Below are 19295 nucleotides of genomic sequence, written 5' to 3'. Positions count from 1 at the left end.
TTCTCTTTATAGAGTGTCAGCTCCTGGGCTCAGGACACCTCCTGTATCTCCTCCTTATAGAGTGTCAGCTCCTGGGCTCAGGACTCCTTCTCCTCCTGTATCTCCTCCTTATAGAGTGTCAGCTCCTGGGCTCAGGACTCCTCCTCCTGTATCTTCTCTTTATAGAGTGTCAGCTCCTGGGCTCAGGACTCCTCCTCCTGTATCTCCTCCTTATAGAGTGTAAGCTCCTGGGCTCAGGGCTTGTATGGTTTCCTTATCTTGTATTCCCGCACAGGACGCGCTGGGTGTTGTAGTTCTCCTGCAGCCTCTTCCCTGGACTGCGCAGCAGGAGGAGGTGTCATTCCCGATGTGTCCACTGGGGGCAGCGCTGAGGGACTGTACTTTCTCATAAAGTTTCTGCTTCCTGTTAGAACTTTGTATTCTGCCTTCAGGACACAAGGTAAGAGCTGAGGATCCGTCACTCTGTACTGCACAGTCTCAGCTCTGCTACATGCATCCTCTGCACAGTCTCGGCTCTGCTACTGCTACATGCATCCTCTGCACTGTCTCGGCTCTGCTACTGCTACATGCATCCTCTGCACAGTCTCAGCTCTGCTACATGCATCCTCTGCACAGTCTCGGCTCTGCTACTGCTACATGCATCCTCTGCACTGTCTCGGCTCTGCTACTGCTACATGCATCCTCTGCACAGTCTCAGCCCTGCTACATGCATCCTCTGCACAGTCTCGGCTCTGCTACTGCTACATGCATCCTCTGCACAGTCTCGGCTCTGCTACTGCTACATGCATCCTCTGCACAGTCTCGGCTCTGCTACATGCATCCTCTGCACAGTCTCGGCTCTGCTACATGCATCCTCTGCACAGTCTCGGCTCTGCTACATGCATCCTCTGCACAGTCTCGGTACTGCTACATGCATCCTCTGCACAGTCTCGGCTCTGCTACATGCATCCTCTGCACAGTCTCGGCTCTGCTACATGCATCCTCTGCACAGTCTCGGCTCTGCTACATGCATCCTCTGCACAGTCTCGGCTCTGCTACATGCATCCTCTGCACAGTCTCGGCTCTGCTACATGCATCCTCTGCACAGTCTCGGCTCTGCTACATGCATCCTCTGCACAGTCTCGGTACTGCTACATGCATCCTCTGCACAGCCTCGGTCTCTTCCCTACACTCTCTATAACAGAAATGGAGATGCTGAGCATGGAGTAGTACTCTCATCATGCACACTGGGGTTGTAGTTTATGTATATAAAGCTATACTGTGGAGTAGTACTCTCATCATGCACACTGGGGCGCTGCTATTTATGCCTGTGGCTTTATCCCAGCCATGTAATGATGGGAGTTATAGTCTTGCAGGGAGTAACTATCAGGTGATGTCACTGCACAGAATCTGATTGTGAGTTACACAAAAGCCGTAATCCTAATCCCGGGATCCTGTGTCCATGTATCGCACACGGGAAAGCTGGGTGACAGCCTCTGCCGCCAGCACCAGGGTCACCCCGATATTCCAGAACTACTAGGGCAGTTTCATGTCATACAAGTCACAGCACCCCGACATCTCACCCAGTGACCCCTGTGGACTCTCCAATGTGTAAGCACATACACACATATACATACATATACATACATATACGGAGCTATACATACATATATACATATACAGAGCTACATATATATACTAATATACATATACACACATACATACACAGAGCTAAATACACACATACATACACAGAGCTATATACACACATACATACATATACACACATACATACATATACACACATACATACACAGAGCTATATACACACATACATACACAGAGCTATATACACACATACATACATATACACACATACATACATATACACACATACATACATATACACACATACATACACAGAGCTATATACACACATACATACACAGAGCTATATACACACATACATACATATACACACATACATACATATACACACATACATACATATACACACATACATACATATACACACATACATACATATACACACATACATACACAGAGCTATATACACACATACATACACAGAGCTATATACACACATACATACATATACACACATACATACACAGAGCTATATACACACATACATACATATACAGAGATACACATAAATACTCATATACTGTACATACATACATACATACACATACAGTTCATAAAGTGGCACACGTGTGTAGTATGTTTATCAGTGGGTCCCTTGTGGGTGACATCAGATAAGGGGCCGCCTGTCCTCGCAGATAGCCCAGGACATGGGGGTGAGGCCGGGAGGTCGCTGACCTCTTACCTCTGCCCCATAGACTTCTGCTCCGTGTTTCGCACTATAAAATCCTTTGTCGCTCCTCAGTCCCCGCCCAGGACTGGAACAGGAACCGAATCCCGGAGCTGCAGTGAGGACTGACACAGACATGGCCGAGGCTCAGCCACAGGACGGATCCATCACTGTCCTCGGACAGAAGTTATTCTACCGCCAGGTGGTCCCAGCGCAGACCTCCCCCCTACCGCCCGTCCTCCTGCTACACGGCATCAGGTTCTCCTCACAGACATGGCTGGAGCTGGGAACTCTGCACAAGCTGGGGGCCGCAGGACATCGCGCCGTGGCTATAGATCTACCCGGTGAGAGGCTGTATAACCTGTATGTAGTGATCTCCTCCTAGTGGTGGTGTATAATGTGTATGTAGTGATCTCCCCCTAGTGGTGGTGTATAATCTGTATGTAGTGATCTCCTCCTAGTGGTGGTGTATAATGTGTATGTAGTGATCTCCCCCTAGTGGTGGTGTATAATGTGTATGTAGTGATCTCCCCCTAGTGGTGGTGTATAATGTGTATGTAGTGAGCTCCCCCTAGTGGTGGTGTATAATGTGTATGTAGTGATCTCCTCCTAGTGGTGGTGTATAATGTGTATGTAGTGATCTCCTCCTAGTGGTGGTGTATAATGTGTATGTAGTGATCTCCTCCTAGTGGTGGTGTATAATGTGTATGTAGTGATCTCTCCCTAGTGGTGGTGTATAATGTGTATGTAGTGATCTCCCCCTAGTGGTGGTGTATAATGTGTATGTAGTGAGCTCCCCCTAGTGGTGGTATATAATGTGTATGTAGTGATCTCCCCCTAGTGGTGGTGTATAATGTGTATGTAATGATCTCCCCCTAGTGGTGGTGTATAATGTGTATGTAGTGATCTCCTCCTAGTGGTGGTGTATAATGTGTATGTAGTGATCTCCTCCTAGTGGTGGTGTATAATGTGTATGTAGTGATCTCCCCCTAGTGGTGGTGTATAATGTGTATGTAGTGAGCTCCCCCTAGTGGTGGTGTATAATGTGTATGTAGTGAGCTCCCCCTAGTGGTGGTGTATAATGTGTATGTAGTGATCTCCTCCTAGTGGTGGTGTATAATCTGTATGTAGTGATCTCCCCCTAGTGGTGGTGTATAATGTGTATGTAGTGATCTCCCCCTAGTGGTGGTGTATAATCTGTATGTAGTGATCTCCCCCTAGTGGTGGTGTATAATCTGTATGTAGTGATCTCCCCCTAGTGGTGGTGTATAACCTGTATGTAGTGATCTCCCCCTAGTGGTGGTGTATAATCTGTATGTAGTGATCTCCTCCTAGTGGTGGTGTATAATGTGTATGTAGTGATCTCCCCCTAGTGGTGGTGTATAATCTGTATGTAGTGATCTCCCCCTAGTGGTGGTGTATAATGTGTATGTAGTGATCTCCCCCTAGTGGTGGTGTATAATCTGTATGTAGTGATCTCCCCCTAGTGGTGGTGTATAATCTGTATGTAGTGATCTCCCCCTAGTGGTGGTGTATAATCTGTATGTAGTGATCTCCTCCTAGTGGTGGTGTATAATCTGTATGTAGTGATCTCCCCCTAGTGGTGGTGTATAATGTGTATGTAGTGATCTCCTCCTAGTGGTGGTGTATAATCTGTATGCAGTGATCTCCTCCTAGTGGTGGTGTATAATCTGTATTTAGTGATCTCCCCCTAGTGGTGGTGTATAATGTGTATGTAGTGATCTCCCCCTAGTGGTGGTGTATAATCTGTATGTAGTGATCTCCCCCTAGTGGTGGTGTATAATGTGTATGTAATGAGCTCCCCCTAGTGGTGGTGTATAATGTGTATGAAGTGAGCTCCCCCTAGTGGTGGTGTATAATCTGTATGTAGTGAGCTCCCCCTAGTGGTGGTGTATAATCTGTATGTAGTGATCTCCCCCTAGTGGTGGTGTATAATGTGTATGTAGTGATCTCCTCCTAGTGGTGGTGTATAATGTGTATGTAGTGATCTCCTCCTAGTGGTGGTGTATAATGTGTATGTAGTGATCTCCCCCTAGTGGTGGTGTATAATCTGTATGTAGTGAGCTCCCCCTAGTGGTGGTGTATAATCTGTATGTAGTGATCTCCCCCTAGTGGTGGTGTATAATGTGTATGTAGTGATCTCCTCCTAGTGGTGGTGTATAATGTGTATGTAGTGATCTCCCCCTAGTGGTGGTGTATAATATGTATGTAGTGATCTCCCCCTAGTGGTGGTGTATAATCTGTATGTAGTGATCTCCTCCTAGTGGTGGTGTATAATGTGTATGTAGTGATCTCCTCCTAGTGGTGGTGTATAATCTGTATGTAGTGATCTCCTCCTAGTGGTGGTGTATAATGTGTATGTAGTGATCTCCCCCTAGTGGTGGTGTATAATATGTATGTAGTGATCTCCCCCTAGTGGTGGTGTATAATATGTATGTAGTGATCTCCTCCTAGTGGTGGTGTATAATGTGTATGTAGTGATCTCCTCCTAGTGGTGGTGTATAATGTGTATGTAGTGATCGCCCCCTAGTGGTGGTGTATAATCTGTATGTAGTGATCTCCTCCTAGTGGTGGTGTATAATCTGTATGTAGTGATCTCCTCCTAGTGGTGGTGTATAATGTGTATGTAGTGATCTCCTCCTAGTGGTGGTGTATAATGTGTATGTAGTGATCTCCCCCTAGTGGTGGTGTATAATGTGTATGTAGTGATCTCCCCCTAGTGGTGGTGTATAATGTGTATGTAGTGATCTCCCCCTAGTGGTGGTGTATAATGTGTATGTAGTGATCTCCCCCTAGTGGTGGTGTATAATCTGTATGTAGTGATCTCCTCCTAGTGGTGGTGTATAATCTGTATGTAGTGATCTCCTCCTAGTGGTGGTGTATAATGTGTATGTAGTGATCTCCCCCTAGTGGTGGTGTATAATGTGTATGTAGTGATCTCCCCCTAGTGGTGGTGTATAATGTGTATGTAGTGATCTCCTCCTAGTGGTGGTGTATAATGTGTATGTAGTGAGCTCCCCCTAGTGGTGGTGTATAATGTGTATGCAGTGATCTCCTCCTAGTGGTGGTGTATAATCTGTATGCAGTGATCTCCTCCTAGTGGTGGTGTATAATGTGTATGTAGTGATCTCCCCCTAGTGGTGGTGTATAATCTGTATGTAGTGATCTCCCTATAGTGGTGGTGTATAATGTATATGTAGTGACCTCCTCCTAGTGGTGGTGTATAATGTGTATGTAGTGATCTCCTCCTAGTGGTGGTGTATAATCTGTATGTAGTGATCTCCCCCTAGTGGTGGTGTATAATGTGTATGTAGTGATCTCCCCCTAGTGGTGGTGTATAATCTGTATGTAGTGATCTCCCCCTAGTGGTGGTGTATAATGTGTATGTAGTGAACTCCTCCTAGTGGTGGTGTATAATGTGTATGTAGTGAGCTCCCCCTAGTGGTGGTGTATAATCTGTATGTAGTGATCTCCTCCTAGTGGTGGTGTATAATGTGTATGTAGTGAGCTCCCCCTAGTGGTGGTGTATAATGTGTATGTAGTGAGCTCCCCCTAGTGGTGGTGTATAATGTGTATGTAGTGAGCTCCCCCTAGTGGTGGTGTATAATGTGTATGTAGTGATCTCCCCCTAGTGGTGGTGTATAATGTGTATGTAGTGATCTCCTCCTAGTGGTGGTGTATAATCTGTATGCAGTGATCTCCTCCTAGTGGTGGTGTATAATCTGTATGTAGTGATCTCCCCCTAGTGGTGGTGTATAATGTGTATGTAGTGATCTCCCCCTAGTGGTGGTGTATAATGTGTATGTAATGAGCTCCCCCTAGTGGTGGTGTATAATGTGTATGAAGTGAGCTCCCCCTAGTGGTGGTGTATAATCTGTATGTAGTGAGCTCCCCCTAGTGGTGGTGTATAATGTGTATGTAGTGAGCTCCCCCTAGTGGTGGTGTATAATGTGTATGTAGTGATCTCCCCCTAGTGGTGGTGTATAATCTGTATGTAGTGATCTCCCCCTAGTGGTGGTGTATAATGTGTATGTAGTGATCTCCCCCTAGTGGTGGTGTATAATGTGTATGTAGTGAGTTCCCCCTAGTGGTGGTGTATAATGTGTATGTAGTGATCTCCCCCTAGTGGTGGTGTATAATGTGTATGTAGTGATCTCCCCCTAGTGGTGGTGTATAATCTGTATATAGTGATCTCCTCCTAGTGGTGGTGTATAATCTGTATGTAGTGTTCTCCTCCTAGTGGTGGTGTATAATCTGTATGTAGTGTTCTCCTCCTAGTGGTGGTGTATAATGTGTATGTAGTGATCTCCCCCTAGTGGTGGTGTATAATGTGTATGTAGTGATCTCCCCCTAGTGGTGGTGTATAATGTGTATGTAGTGATCTCCCCCTAGTGGTGGTGTATAATGTGTATGTAGTGATCTCCCCCTAGTGGTGGTGTATAATGTGTATGTAGTGATCTCCCCCTAGTGGTGGTGTATAATGTGTATGTAGTGATCTCCTCCTAGTGGTGGTGTATAATGTGTATGTAGTGATCTCCTCCTAGTGGTGGTGTATAATGTGTATGTAGTGATCTCCCCCTAGTGGTGGTGTATAATGTGTATGTAGTGATCTCCTCCTAGTGGTGGTGTATAATGTGTATGTAGTGATCTCCTCCTAGTGGTGGTGTATAATGTGTATGTAGTGATCTCCCCCTAGTGGTGGTGTATAATGTGTATGTAGTGATCTCCCCCTAGTGGTGGTGTATAATGTGTATGTAGTGATCTCCCCCTAGTGGTGGATGTATGTGTATGTAGTGATCTCCCCCTAGTGGTGGTGTATAATGTGTATGTAGTGATCTCCCCCTAGTGGTGGTGTATAATGTGTATGTAGTGATCTCCCCCTAGTGGTGGTGTATAATGTGTATGTAGTGATCTCCTCCTAGTGGTGGTGTATAATGTGTATCTAGTGATCTCCTCCTAGTGGTGGTGTATAATGTGTATGTAGTGATCTCCTCCTAGTGGTGGTGTATAATGTGTATGTAGTGATCTCCCCCTAGTGGTGATGTATAATCTGTATGTAGTGATCTCCTCCTAGTGGTGGTGTATAATGTGTATGTAGTGATCTCCCCCTAGTGGTGGTGTATAATGTGTATGTAGTGATCTCCTCCTAGTGGTGGTGTATAATGTGTATGTAGTGATCTCCCCCTAGTGGTGGTGTATAATGTGTATGTAGTGATCTCCTCCTAGTGGTGGTGTATAATCTGTATGTAGTGATCTCCTCCTAGTGGTGGTGTATAATCTGTATGTAGTGATCTCCCCCTAGTGGTGGTGTATAATGTGTATGTAGTGATCTCCTCCTAGTGGTGGTGTATAATCTGAATGTAGTGATCTCCCCCTAGTGGTGGTGTATAATCTGTATGTAGTGATCTCCCCCTAGTGGTGGTGTATAATGTGTATGTAGTGATCTCCCCCTAGTGGTGGTGTATAATGTGTATGTAGTGATCTCCTCCTAGTGGTGGTGTATAATGTGTATGTAGTGATCTCCTCCTAGTGGTGGTGTATAATGTGTATGTAGTGATCTCCCCCTAGTGGTGGTGTATAATGTGTATGTAGTGATCTCCTCCTAGTGGTGGTGTATAATCTGTATGTAGTGATCTCCCCCTAGTGGTGGTGTATAATCTGTATGTAGTGATCTCCTCCTAGTGGTGGTGTATAATGTGTATGTAGTGATCTCCTCCTAGTGGTGGTGTATAATGTGTATGTAGTGATCTCCCCCTAGTGGTGGTGTATAATGTGTATGTAGTGATCTCCCCCTAGTGGTGGTGTATAATGTGTATGTAGTGATCTCCCCCTAGTGGTGGTGTATAATGTGTATGTAGTGATCTCCTCCTAGTGGTGGTGTATAATCTGTATGTAGTGATCTCCCCCTAGTGGTGGTGTATAATGTGTATGTAGTGATCTCCTCCTAGTGGTGGTGTATAATCTGTATGTAGTGATCTCCCCCTAGTGGTGGTGTATAATGTGTATGTAGTGATCTCCTCCTAGTGGTGGTGTATAATCTGTATGTAGTGATCTCCTCCTAGTGGTGGTGTATAATCTGAATGTAGTGATCTCCTCCTAGTGGTGGTGTATAATGTGTATGTAGTGATCTCCTCCTAGTGGTGGTGTATAATGTGTATGTAGTGATCTCCCCCTAGTGGTGGTGTATAATGTGTATGTAGTGATCTCCCCCTAGTGGTGGTGTATAATGTGTATGTAGTGATCTCCCCCTAGTGGTGGTGTATAATGTGTATGTAGTGATCTCCCCCTAGTGGTGGTGTATAATGTGTATGTAGTGATCTCCCCCTAGTGGTGGTGTATAATGTGTATGTAGTGATCTCCCCCTAGTGGTGGTGTATAATGTGTATGTAGTGATCTCCACCTTTCTGTCCGTGATTCCGGTGCTTCTCTCCTGTAGGTCTTGGGCGCTCGTCCGATGCCGCCGCCCCCAGTCCATTGGGGGAGCCGGCTCCTCCCACCTTCATTAGCGAGGTCCTGTCCTCATTAGGCCTGGAGCGGGCGGTGATCGTTAGCCCCTCGCTGAGCGGCATGTACTCTCTGCCCTTCGTCCTGAATAATCCGCAGAGCGTGGCTGGGTACGTGCCGGTCGCCCCCATCTGTACGGACAAGTTCACGGCGCAGGATTATGGACGCGTTCAGGTAACGGTTACGTGGCACCCATGTGGCACCCGCGGGTGAGGGCAGCAGACACTACACAGATCTTTTACTTGTGAATTTTCTGTTTTCCGCTTTGTTCCCCAGTTTCCGGTCCTCATCGTCTATGGCGATGGCGACGAGCAGCTCGGTGAAGTCTCGCTGCGAAACCTGAAGAACCTGCCCAATAGCAGCGAGCTGTGCATGAAGGGGGCGGGGCATGCGTGTTACCTGGACGACCCCGACACCTGGCACCGCGGCCTCCTAGACTTCCTGTCCGGCCTCCAGTGACTAGAAGATCTCCCCGGATCACCACCAGTCCCGGTACTGACCCAAAAATAAAGATCCTCCCCATTCCTGACGTGTCTGTGGTTTATGTGGCGTCAGCCCCGTGTCCTCGGGGTCACAGTCAAGTATCCAGGTACAACGGGGGGCGTCTATGACAACGACACCAGGAATTGTCACCCCGCCAGGTGATGGCGCTGTACGGTGCAGGACTGGACTTCACACATGATCCAGAACCAGATACACAAAGAGGCGGAGCTCCAGGGAAGAAGGGCGGGGCCTTCATTATACATCATTTATTACACAATATTATAAATCATCACAAGTAGAAAAAGATGAAACCAAAACTAAGATGTAAACAGGGGCGAGCGCCGTCACTGCATCGTCACACGGGGGTCCTGCACATCGGGGGGTGTTCTGCACATTGGGGGTCTCAAACCCCATTTGCCCCGGGGGCCGCCGGAGGTAGAGTCTGGACAGATTTTATGCGTTTTCTTGTGTTCTCCATTGTTGCTGCTTTTATTTTGCTTCTTTGTAATGAAAATTCTTTTCTACCTGAAAAATATTTTCCGCTTTCTGAGGGCGATAACTTTCTCGGACTTTGGGGTTCGGACCCCTCGTGCGCTATTTTCCGTCACGGTGTTCACACCCGGGAATAATCTTTTTTATATTTTGAGGGATCGGGCATTTTGGGACGCGGCGATACTCATCATGATTGTGATTTTTACGGTTTGTTAATTTTTTATGTGATCTAGGGAAAAGGCGGGTGGGGATAAACTTTTACTTTTTAAAATTTGTGTTGTATTTTTAATAAAGTTTTTTTTCTTCATTATTTCTAACCCTCCGGGGTACTTTAGCCCTGCGGGGTCTGATTGCTAATATTGTATTGCAGTATATACCAATATTACTGCTGATCTCGAATAGCTGCCACCTGTTGGCTATCAGAGACCATTACACATTGAAAGAAGACGCAATGAGACTGTAGGCTACCATGGCAACTGATAGCCGCTCTCCGATGACGTCCAGTCTCTACCCCTCACTCCAAGAGTCACACAGGATATACAGGCAGGGGGCGGTGACCACCTCTCACACAGGATATACAGGCAGGGGGCGGGGCTGTGACTACCTCTCACAGGATATACAGGCAGGGGGCGGGGCTGTGACTACCTCTCTCACAGGCTATACAGGCAGGGGCGGTGACCACCTCTCACACAGGATATACAGGCAGGGGGCGGGGCTGTGACTACCTCTCACACAGGATATACAGGCAGGAGGCGGGGCTGTGACTACCTCACACAGGATATACAGGCAGGGGGAGGGGCTGTGACCACCTCTCACACAGGATATACAGGCAGGGGGCGGGGCTGTGACTACCTCTCACACAGGATATACAGGCAGGGGGAGGGGCTGTGACCACCTCTCACACAGGATATACAGGCAGGGGGCGGGGCTGTGACTACCTCTCACACAGGATATACAGGCAGGGGGTGGGGCTGTGACCACCTCTCTCACAGGATATACAGGGGGCGGGGCTGTGACTACCTCACACAAGATATACAGGGGGCGGGGCTGTGACTACACAGGATATACAGGCAGGGGCGGGGCTATGACTACACAGGATATACAGGCAGGGGCGGGGCTATGACTACACAGGATATACAGGCAGGGGGCGGGGCTATGACTACACAGGATATACAGGCAGGGGGCGGGGCTGTGACTACACAGGATATACAGGCAGGGGGCGGGGCTATGACTACACAGGATATACAGGCAGGGGGCAGGGCTATGACTACACAGGATATACAGGCAGGGGGCGGGGCTGTGACTACACAGGATATACAGGCAGGGGGCGGGGCTGTGACTACACAGGATATACAGGCAGGGGGCGGGGCTATGACTACACAGGATATACAGGCAGGGGGCGGGGCTGTGACTACACAGGATATACAGGCAGGGGGCGGGGCTGTGACTACACAGGATATACAGGCAGGTGTTTACATGATCCAGTAATGTTATAGTGTAATATCTATATGTGATGAGCCCCATGTCCCCCCTATACACAGCGCTTACATTGGAGGCTGAGTGCTCCGGGTGATGTCAGTGCAGGCTGTAGCCTCCTGTTTGTAGCCCCCAGAAGAGGCCTGTACATTCATATTGAGGGTCTGGAGATAGCGATAACCTGGGGGTAGGGTAGGCGGAGCCTTGAAGTGCAGGAGGCGGAGCCTAGAAGTGCAGGAGCAGGAGGTAGCGGAGTCGGGCCTGGCTCTCCCTGTACACCAGGTACTCGCTCTGGGAGAAGCTCGAGTTCTTGTACTCCGCGATGCTGATGGGTTTTCCTTGAGGCACAATGATCTTCCTCCCATCCAGGATCAGCTCCTGGTCCTTGGAGGGGTCTGAGGAGACAAGTGTGACAGGTGTGATGTGCTGCAGAGGAGGTGCCTCCATGATAGTCTGCAGGGGGCGCTGTGATGTACGCACCTGGCTCGCTCAGTCCTCGCGCCACCACGCTGTCGTACCCCTTTGGAGCCGCTTTTAGCGTGTGATCGTCCATTGTGATGTGAAGCTCCTTCCCCAAAGCCACTTCATTCAAGAACATGATTCCCAGCCGGCTGGAGGTGCAGCCCACTGCAGAGGGAGGGGGGGAGAGGGACGAGGGAGGGAGGAGAGGGAGGGGGGAGAGGGACGAGGGAGGGGAAGGTGAGAGAGACGAGGGAGGGGAAGGTGAGAGAGACGAGGGAGGGGAAGGTGAGAGAGACGAGGGAGGGGAAGGTGAGAGAGACGAGGGAGGGGAAGGTGAGAGAGACGAGGGAGGGGAGACACACCAGAGAGGTGAGAGAGAAGAGGGACCAGGGAGAGGAACGAGGGAGAGGGACGGAGGACAGACCGAAGAGGAACCAGGGAGAGGAAGGTGAGAGAGAGAAGGACAAGACAAGGGAGGTAGGGAGGACAGACCGGAGAGGGGAGAGACACCAGAGAGAGAAGAGGGAGAGGGGAGAGAGACACCGGAGAGAGAAGAGGGAGAGGAAGGTGAGAGAGATGAGGGAGGGGAGAGAGACGAGGGACCGGAGAGGGGAGAGACGAGGGAGGGGAAGGTGAGAGTGAAGAGGGAGACATGAGGAAGGGGAGAAGGGTGAAAAGAGACGGGGGAGGGGAGAGAAGTGAAGGAGGGAGGGGAAGAAGGATAAGGGAGGGGGAGGAGTGAGAGGGAGGGGTTAGATCCCTTATTACATCTGTTTACGACCTTGTGATGTTTTTTGGCTCCTCCTCCTCACCATATCCGGCAGATTTGCTGTTCTCTGAGGCAAAATATATCCCCCTCCCCACGCGGCCCCCTGAGTGCGGCATGATGCGGAGGCCACTCTTCAGGATTGCCGCCACCACTGCCACGTTCGTGCCGTGCCACAGCAGGCGGCGGTTGTCAATGTCCTTGTGGGCGCTCAGCCGCTCCTCCTGGTGCAGGAGACACAGAAGTCGGGGAGTCAGAGGCGAATGTTGGGGGCTCATAAATACTAGCTGTAATACTGGATGTGCGACTAATATGTGACCGCCCCCTGGTGGCTGCGGTGCACTACTGCTACCATATGATTGGGGTTTAAAGGGGTCTCCTAAGGCTAGTGATGTAACTAGGAAGGGTTAACAGTGAATATTTATTTCCAGGTCTGCCTTTTCTATCTGTGTGCAGCCAAACATGAGCGGCATGGGAGGAGCCAGAGGATTTACACTTGATGGCTGTTTCCTACAAGCAACATCATGCCTTGCATGTACATCTATCTCATTGCTGTGTGCAGTCTCCTCCCACCTAAATATACACAGTAACCCAACATATAGTGGCCCCGCTCAGCGGTCAGCAGCTTCCCCTTCCCTCCCGGCTCGCTCAGCAGCTTCCCCTTCCCTCCCGGCTCAGAGGCCAGCCCCCCACACACATGTGAGCGGTCAGGACCCGGCTGTTATATGTTCCCTGTCAGCTCTGGAGCGGTGTCCTAGGACTGACCTCACTTTCACGGTCCACGCGCCAGACGTTCAGGATCTTCAGCTTGCAGTAGGTGGAGCCTGTGCATTTCACGTAAGTGTCAATCACCTGCAGAACAAGACAAAGATCCGGGAGATGTCGCTCTGTGTAATAGGACACGGGCTGCAATGTCTGGTGGAGTCTGTAGTATCTGAGATCTCACTCTGCTTTACACTGCAGCTCAAGCTGCTTGCTGGGTCATTAGACCTGGGGTCATTGGGGGCGCTGTGCAGCTTTAGGATTACCTTGTATTCCTCAGACTTGGTGTCCAGGAGGCTGAGATGACACTTGAGCAGCTGATAGTCCACGTCCAGGGGGTGAGGGACCTCGGCCATCTCCTCCTCCTCCTCCTGCTTCACCTTGTCCGCCTGGAGGGTCTGCGCCAGCTCAATATCTGCAAGGACCTGAGGGAAGGAACCAGAGAGAAGAACTCACCCCCTGAGCCCGAGAGAAGGTGCATGGAAGGAGCCGGAGACGGGGAGCAGACAGCGCCGCGCTCTGTGTGGTGGCAGAACTGAGTCACTGCAGCTTGCATGGCAGCTGATGGGCGCTGTCTGCCTCCTGTCCCCTGCTCTGCGGGGGGTGTGGGGTCTATCCTGAGGTCCGGTACCAGGAGCATGTCCTTCTTGGCTTGCAGGACCTCCTGGGTGTTAATGACGGGCGGCGTCTGGCGTCCGAAGTTGTGTGGGATGATGGTGTAGAAGCGGGAGGACAGCTCGCTCAGCGCGCTCTTGTTGGCTTTGCGCTCCAGCGCGGCCTGAAGTTCTTCCAGAGCCTCGAAGCCCTTGGCGATCTGCGCTTTACTCAGCTTCCCCAGCGGCATCTTCTTTATATCTGAAATACAAGGAGATGAGGCTGCAGCTGGTGAGGGGGCGCAGGCCGCCCCTCCGCGGACCCCCCATACCCAGGTTCATGGTCTGCATGGCGTCCTTAAACATGTCGCTGCTGAATATCAGGGACACCAGGTCCTGCGTGGGCTTGTCCAGGGAGCAGGGGCGGATCTTCTTGGGCAGTCCGTCTACAGTGTCCACCTATGGGAGAGGAGGGGGAGGGGTCATGAATATTCTGACTCCCATGTGACATCTGAGGGAATCAGCTGACAAGTAGATTGTGAATGGAGTTCCCCTTTAAGCAGACAGTTGTCCCTCACCTTGACCACGGCCTCGCCGCCTTCCTCTTCGTCGTCGTCATGCTCCACCTCGATCATCGTGTACTTCCCAGGATGTGCAGTGAAGTTCTCCCGCTCCGACCAGTTGTTTTTGGTTTTATCCTTAAACTTCTTCTCAAAGTCTTTCTTTGCCGGGTCCAGAGCGGAGAACGGGGTCAACTTAGACTGACCGACCTCTCCCTGCAGGGGGCGGGACACAAGAGCCGTGTAAATACATCCCCCCCGTGAGCAGATAATGGAGCAGTCCAGACAAGCATTGCAGGTGTGTGACCCGGGAGGCAGCAGAACTATGAGCGCAGCTCCGGGAGTCAATGGGTGAAGGTGGTGCTCCTGAGAGCGGAGAGGAAAGCAGCAGAATTATAAATGCAGCTCTGAGTACTTACCACCCGGCCCCAGCGGTTCCAGCAGTAGTAGGTGGGCTTCTTGTCGGTGCTGTGAATGAGTTGGATGATGTAGAACTTGTTGTTGTTGTGTCCGATGTTGGTTTGGTTTAGCATACAGTCGTAATCCTCGTGCACCTGATGAGGAGATGGCGGTATAACATGACCTCACCCTGACCTCTCCCCCCGCGCCCCCCTCCGTCACTCACCTCCATGTTGCTCTGCCCACTCAGTGAGCAGGACGCGTCTATCTTGGCCTTCCCTTTCTTCCCCGTTGCAGCTTTAAGAGCCTGGACCGCGCTCTGGAAACGGTCCGGCGCCTTGATGACCTCTTCCTGCTCCTCTTCCTTTACCTCCTCCTTGACCTTTGATCTCTTCCCTTTGGCCGAGCTCTTGGCCTGAGCCGCTGTCTTTCTCTTCGGGGCCATTCTTCGGGGTTGGTTTGGAGCTTCCCCTTTAAGAAGCAGTCAGTATCAGGTAAGTGGTAACGGAGAGGGCGGGGCGGCCGCGTAGTAATAACATAGTAACATAGTATCATCCTTGTAGTGACAGTGACAGGCGGTAAATTCCCCGGGACGCTGCGGCTTCTAATGACTGACGCCGGGGACAATGTTTGCAGATTGTCAAGGAAACACAAGAAAAGGAAATAACGATAAGTCAGGATCCATGCGGCGACTTACCTCTCATAGATCATGTGACCCGCCCCTCCCCCACACCCCTCTCACCTGTCAGCTCTGCTGCACCTGTAGCCTCCGCAGGGATGACCCTTGTCCTATAGAGAGATCTCCTCCTGCCTGTGCGCACGGTATATATATATCCCCGGGGCGACTATGGTGGAGGCGGAGGCCGCAGCATCATCAGTGTCACACGCCCAGAGCTGTGCATCCTCATAATACTGCTATAATACTCATATACTACACCACACACCGTACAGCATCCTCATAATACTGCTGTAATACTCATATACTACACCACACACCGTACAGCATCCTCATAATACTGCTGTAATACTCATATACTACACCACACACCGTACAGCATCCTCATAATACTGCTGTAATACTCATATACTACACCACACACCGTACTGCACTATAGTAATACCGCACACCATACTCATATACTACACCACACACCGTACAGAATCCTCATAATACTGCTGTAATACTCATATACTACACCATACTACACTATAGTAATACCGCACACCGTCCTCATAATACTGCTGTGATACTCATATACTACACCACACACCGTACAGCATACTACACTATAGTAATACCGCACACCATCCTCATAATACTGCTATAATACTCATATACTACGCCTCTCCCGGCCGCCGGGGCGCCCCCCTCTCCCGGCCGCCGGGGCGCCCGCCTCTCCTGGCCGCCGGGGCGCCCGCCTCTCCTATCTAGCAGGGTGCCCACCTCTCCTATCTAGCAGGGTGCCCACCTCTCCCGGCCGCCCACCTCTCCTATCTAGCAGGGGGCCCACCTCTCCCGGCCGCCGGGGCGCCCGCCTCTCCCGGCCGCCGAGGCGCCCGCCTCTCCTGGCCGCCGGGGCGCCCGCCTCTCCTATCTAGCAGGGTGCCCACCTCTCCTATCTAGCAGGGTGCCCACCTCTCCCGGCCGCCCACCTCTCCTATCTAGCAGGGGGCCCACCTCTCCCGGCCGCCGGGGCGCCCGCCTCTCCCGGCCGCCGAGGCGCCCGCCTCTCCTGGCCGCCGGGGCGCCCGCCTCTCCTATCTAGCAGGGTGCCCACCTCTCCCGGCCGCCGGGGCGCCCACCTCTCCTATCTAGCAGGGGGCCCACCTCTCCCGGCCGCCGGGGCGCCCACCTCTCCCGGCCGCCGGGGCGCCCACCTCTCCCGGCCGCCGGGGCGCCCACCTCTCCCGGCCGCCGGGGCGCCCACCTCTCCCGGCCGCCGGGGCGCCCACCTCTCCCGGCCGCCGGGGCGCCCACCTCTCCTATCTAGCAGGGTGCCCACCTCTCCCGCCCTCCGGGGCGCCCGCCTCTCCCGCCCTCCGGGGCGCCCGCCTCTCCCGCCCGCCGGGGCGCCCGCCTCTCCCGGCCGCCCACCTCTCCCGGCCGCCGGGGCGCCCACCTCTCCCATCTGCTCAGATCTGGGACTTGCAGTTGGGAAAGTTTGTGATGTGCAGGTAAGTTGTGTAGGTGCACACCCCCTCCCCCACCCCTGTGACCCTGTGCACCCCGTATACCCTGTACCTGCTGCAGGTGCTGCGGATCAGCTGCGGTGTCACACTCAGGGCCTGCGGCTCAGGACTACAGACACCAGGGCAAGTCCCTGCAAGCCTGCGCCTCCGCCTCCTGCTCCCTCCTCCTGGAAGACGCATCATCAGCTGCTCCGGCCCTTAAAGGGCTCCTCCAAACACACGGGAAGTCCTGCCTCTTCTCAGACTCTGAGCTTGTCCTCACTGTTCTCCCAGTCCTCTGCTGGCTGTCAGTGACTGGAAACACCACTGATTACATCCTGACCTCCACCTGCTTCTCGCTGCTGAGGTCACGCGCTGAGGGAGAAAGAGCGTCCAGTCCCCTCCAGCGCTACTGCCCCCGGGGAGATATGTAATCAGACCTTTGTGTATGTTGTTAGTAGCAGCAGGACAGTGATATATGGATTTATATTCCAGGATTGCAGCAGGTGCATTGGGAGTGCGTCCTCACACTGCTGTGCTCTGTGCATTAATCTGCTCCACACCCCTTTGTTAGTAAGACCAATAGGGATTTTCTGTGGTGCAGCACAGCAGTGTGAGGACACAGGCCCAATGCACCTGCTGCAATCCTGGAATATAAATTCATTTATCACACTCCTGCTGCTACTAACAACATACATAAAGGGCTGATTACACATCTCTCCAGGGACAATACATAACACTGGCTGCAGAGAGCACAGAGCACAGCAGTGTGAGGTCTGATTACACATCTCTCCAGGGACAATACATAACACTGGCTACAGAGAGCACAGAGCACAGCAGTGTGAGGTCTGATTACACATCTCGCCAGGGACAATACATAACACTGGCTGCAGAGAGCACGGAGCACAGCAGTGTGAGGTCTGATTACACATCTCTCCAGGGACAATACATAACACTGGCTGCAGAGAGCACAGAGCACAGCAGTGTGAGGTCTGATTACACATCTCTCCAGGGGTAATACATAACACTGGCTGCAGAGAGCACAGAGCACAGCAGTGTGAGGTCTGATTACACATCTCTCCAGGGACAATACATAACACTGGCTGCAGAGAGCACAGAGCACAGCAGTGTGAGGTCTGATTACACATCTCTCCAGGGACAATACATAACACTGGCTGCAGAGAGCACAGAGCACAGCAGTGTGAGGTCTGATTACACATCTCTCCAGGGACAATACATAACACTGGCTGCAGAGAGCACGGAGCACAGCAGTGTGAGGTCTGATTACACATCTCTCCAGGGACAATACATAACACTGGCTGCAGAGAGCACAGAGCACAGCAGTGTGAGGTCTGATTACACATCTCTCCAGGGACAATACATAACACTGGCTGCAGAGAGCACAGAGCACAGCAGTGTGAGGTCTGATTACACATCTCCCCAGGGACAATACATAACACTGGCTGCAGAGAGCACAGAGCACAGCAGTGTGAGATCTGATTACACATCTCTCCAGGCACAATACATAACACTGGCTGCAGAGAGCACAGAGCACAGCAGTGTGAGGTCTGATTACACATCTCTCCAGGGACAATACATAACACTGGCTGCAGAGAGCACAGAACACTGCAGTGTGAGGTCTGATTACACATCTCTCCAGGGACAATACATAACACTGGCTGCAGAGAGCACAGAGCACAGCAGTGTGAGGTCTGATTACACATCTCTCCAGGGACAATACATAACACTGGCTGCAGAGAGCACAGAGCACAGCAGGGTGAGGTCTGATTACACATCTCTCCAGGGGCAATACATAACACTGGCTGCAGAGAGCACAGAGCACAGCAGTGTGAGGTCTGATTACACGTCTCTCCAGGGACAATACATAACACTGGCTGCAGAGAGCACAGAGCACAGCAGTGTGAGATCTGATTACACATCTCTCCAGGGACAATACATAACACTGGCTGCAGAGAGCACAGCAGTGTGAGGTCTGATTACACATCTCTCCAGGGACAATACATAACACTGGCTGCAGAGAGCACAGAGCCCAGTAGTGTGAGGTCTGACTACACATCTCTCCGGGGACAGTACATAACACTGGCTGCAGAGAGCACAGAGCACAGCAGTGTGAGGGCTGATTACACATCTCTCCAGGGACAATACATAACACTGGCTGCAGAGAGCACAGAGCACAGCAGTGTGAGGTATGATTACACATCTCTCCAGGGACAATACATAACACTGGCTGCAGGGGGCACAGAGCACAGCAGTGTGAGGTCTGATTACACATC

At 51.2% G+C, this 19295-nt stretch overlaps 2 protein-coding genes across 4 annotated transcripts; one reads left to right on the top strand and one right to left on the bottom strand.

The window, feature by feature from the left end:
• The first annotated feature begins 213 nt into the window (after positions 1 to 213).
• On the top strand, positions 214 to 9363 carry LOC140104688 (putative protein-lysine deacylase ABHD14B). Of its 2 annotated transcripts, none has more exons than XM_072128326.1 (4): positions 214 to 439; positions 2390 to 2658; positions 8772 to 9013; positions 9116 to 9363. In XM_072128326.1, the coding sequence occupies exons 2-4, from the start codon at positions 2451 to 2453 to the stop codon at positions 9296 to 9298; spliced, it is 633 nt and encodes a 210-aa protein (XP_071984427.1). In that variant the 5' UTR covers positions 214 to 439; positions 2390 to 2450; the 3' UTR covers positions 9299 to 9363. The 2 variants fall into 2 exon arrangements, with proteins under 2 accessions (XP_071984427.1, XP_071984426.1); XM_072128325.1 differs by lacking the exon at positions 214 to 439 and adding an exon at positions 1437 to 1590.
• A 706-nt stretch (positions 9364 to 10069) lies between these two features.
• On the bottom strand, positions 10070 to 17321 carry PARP3 (poly(ADP-ribose) polymerase family member 3). Of its 2 annotated transcripts, XR_011850381.1 has the most exons (12): positions 17075 to 17321; positions 15059 to 15303; positions 14853 to 14987; positions 14452 to 14649; positions 14206 to 14332; positions 13912 to 14135; positions 13547 to 13705; positions 13284 to 13370; positions 12565 to 12742; positions 11771 to 11917; positions 10978 to 11685; positions 10070 to 10834 (listed from the first exon to the last, which is right to left on the bottom strand). XR_011850381.1 is itself a non-coding variant. In XM_072128323.1 (11 exons), exons 2-11 carry the CDS (start codon positions 15275 to 15277, stop codon positions 11516 to 11518), a joined length of 1644 nt encoding a protein of 547 aa, XP_071984424.1. In that variant the 5' UTR covers positions 15278 to 15303; positions 17075 to 17321; the 3' UTR covers positions 10070 to 11515. The 2 variants fall into 2 exon arrangements, 1 of the variants encoding a protein (XP_071984424.1); XM_072128323.1 differs by having other exon boundaries at positions 10070 to 11685.
• Positions 17322 to 19295: the final 1974 nt, after the last annotated feature.

Source organism: Engystomops pustulosus, chromosome 10 (assembly GCF_040894005.1).
Source record: "Engystomops pustulosus chromosome 10, aEngPut4.maternal, whole genome shotgun sequence".
In the NCBI taxonomy this organism is placed as follows: domain Eukaryota; kingdom Metazoa; phylum Chordata; class Amphibia; order Anura; family Leptodactylidae; genus Engystomops; species Engystomops pustulosus.
Note: the sequence above shows the minus strand (reverse complement) of the source record. Positions and strands in the feature narration are given on the sequence as shown.

Coding starts and splice junctions, on each gene's coding strand:
- LOC140104688 (XM_072128325.1), top strand. CDS start 1,529: ATGTCATACAAGTCACAGCACCCCGACATCTCACCCAGTGACCCCTGT. Junction 1,591..2,389: donor CCCTGTGGACTCTCCAATGT/GTAAGCACATAC, acceptor GTCGCTCCTCAG/TCCCCGCCCAGGACTGGAAC. Junction 9,014..9,115: donor AGGATTATGGACGCGTTCAG/GTAACGGTTACG, acceptor TTTGTTCCCCAG/TTTCCGGTCCTCATCGTCTA.
- PARP3 (XM_072128323.1), bottom strand. CDS start 15,277: ATGGCCCCGAAGAGAAAGACAGCGGCTCAGGCCAAGAGCTCGGCCAAA. Junction 13,706..13,911: donor CCAAGAAGGACATGCTCCTG/GTACCGGACCTC, acceptor TCCTTCCCTCAG/GTCCTTGCAGATATTGAGCT. Junction 11,918..12,564: donor CAGCAAATCTGCCGGATATG/GTGAGGAGGAGG, acceptor CTCCCTCTGCAG/TGGGCTGCACCTCCAGCCGG.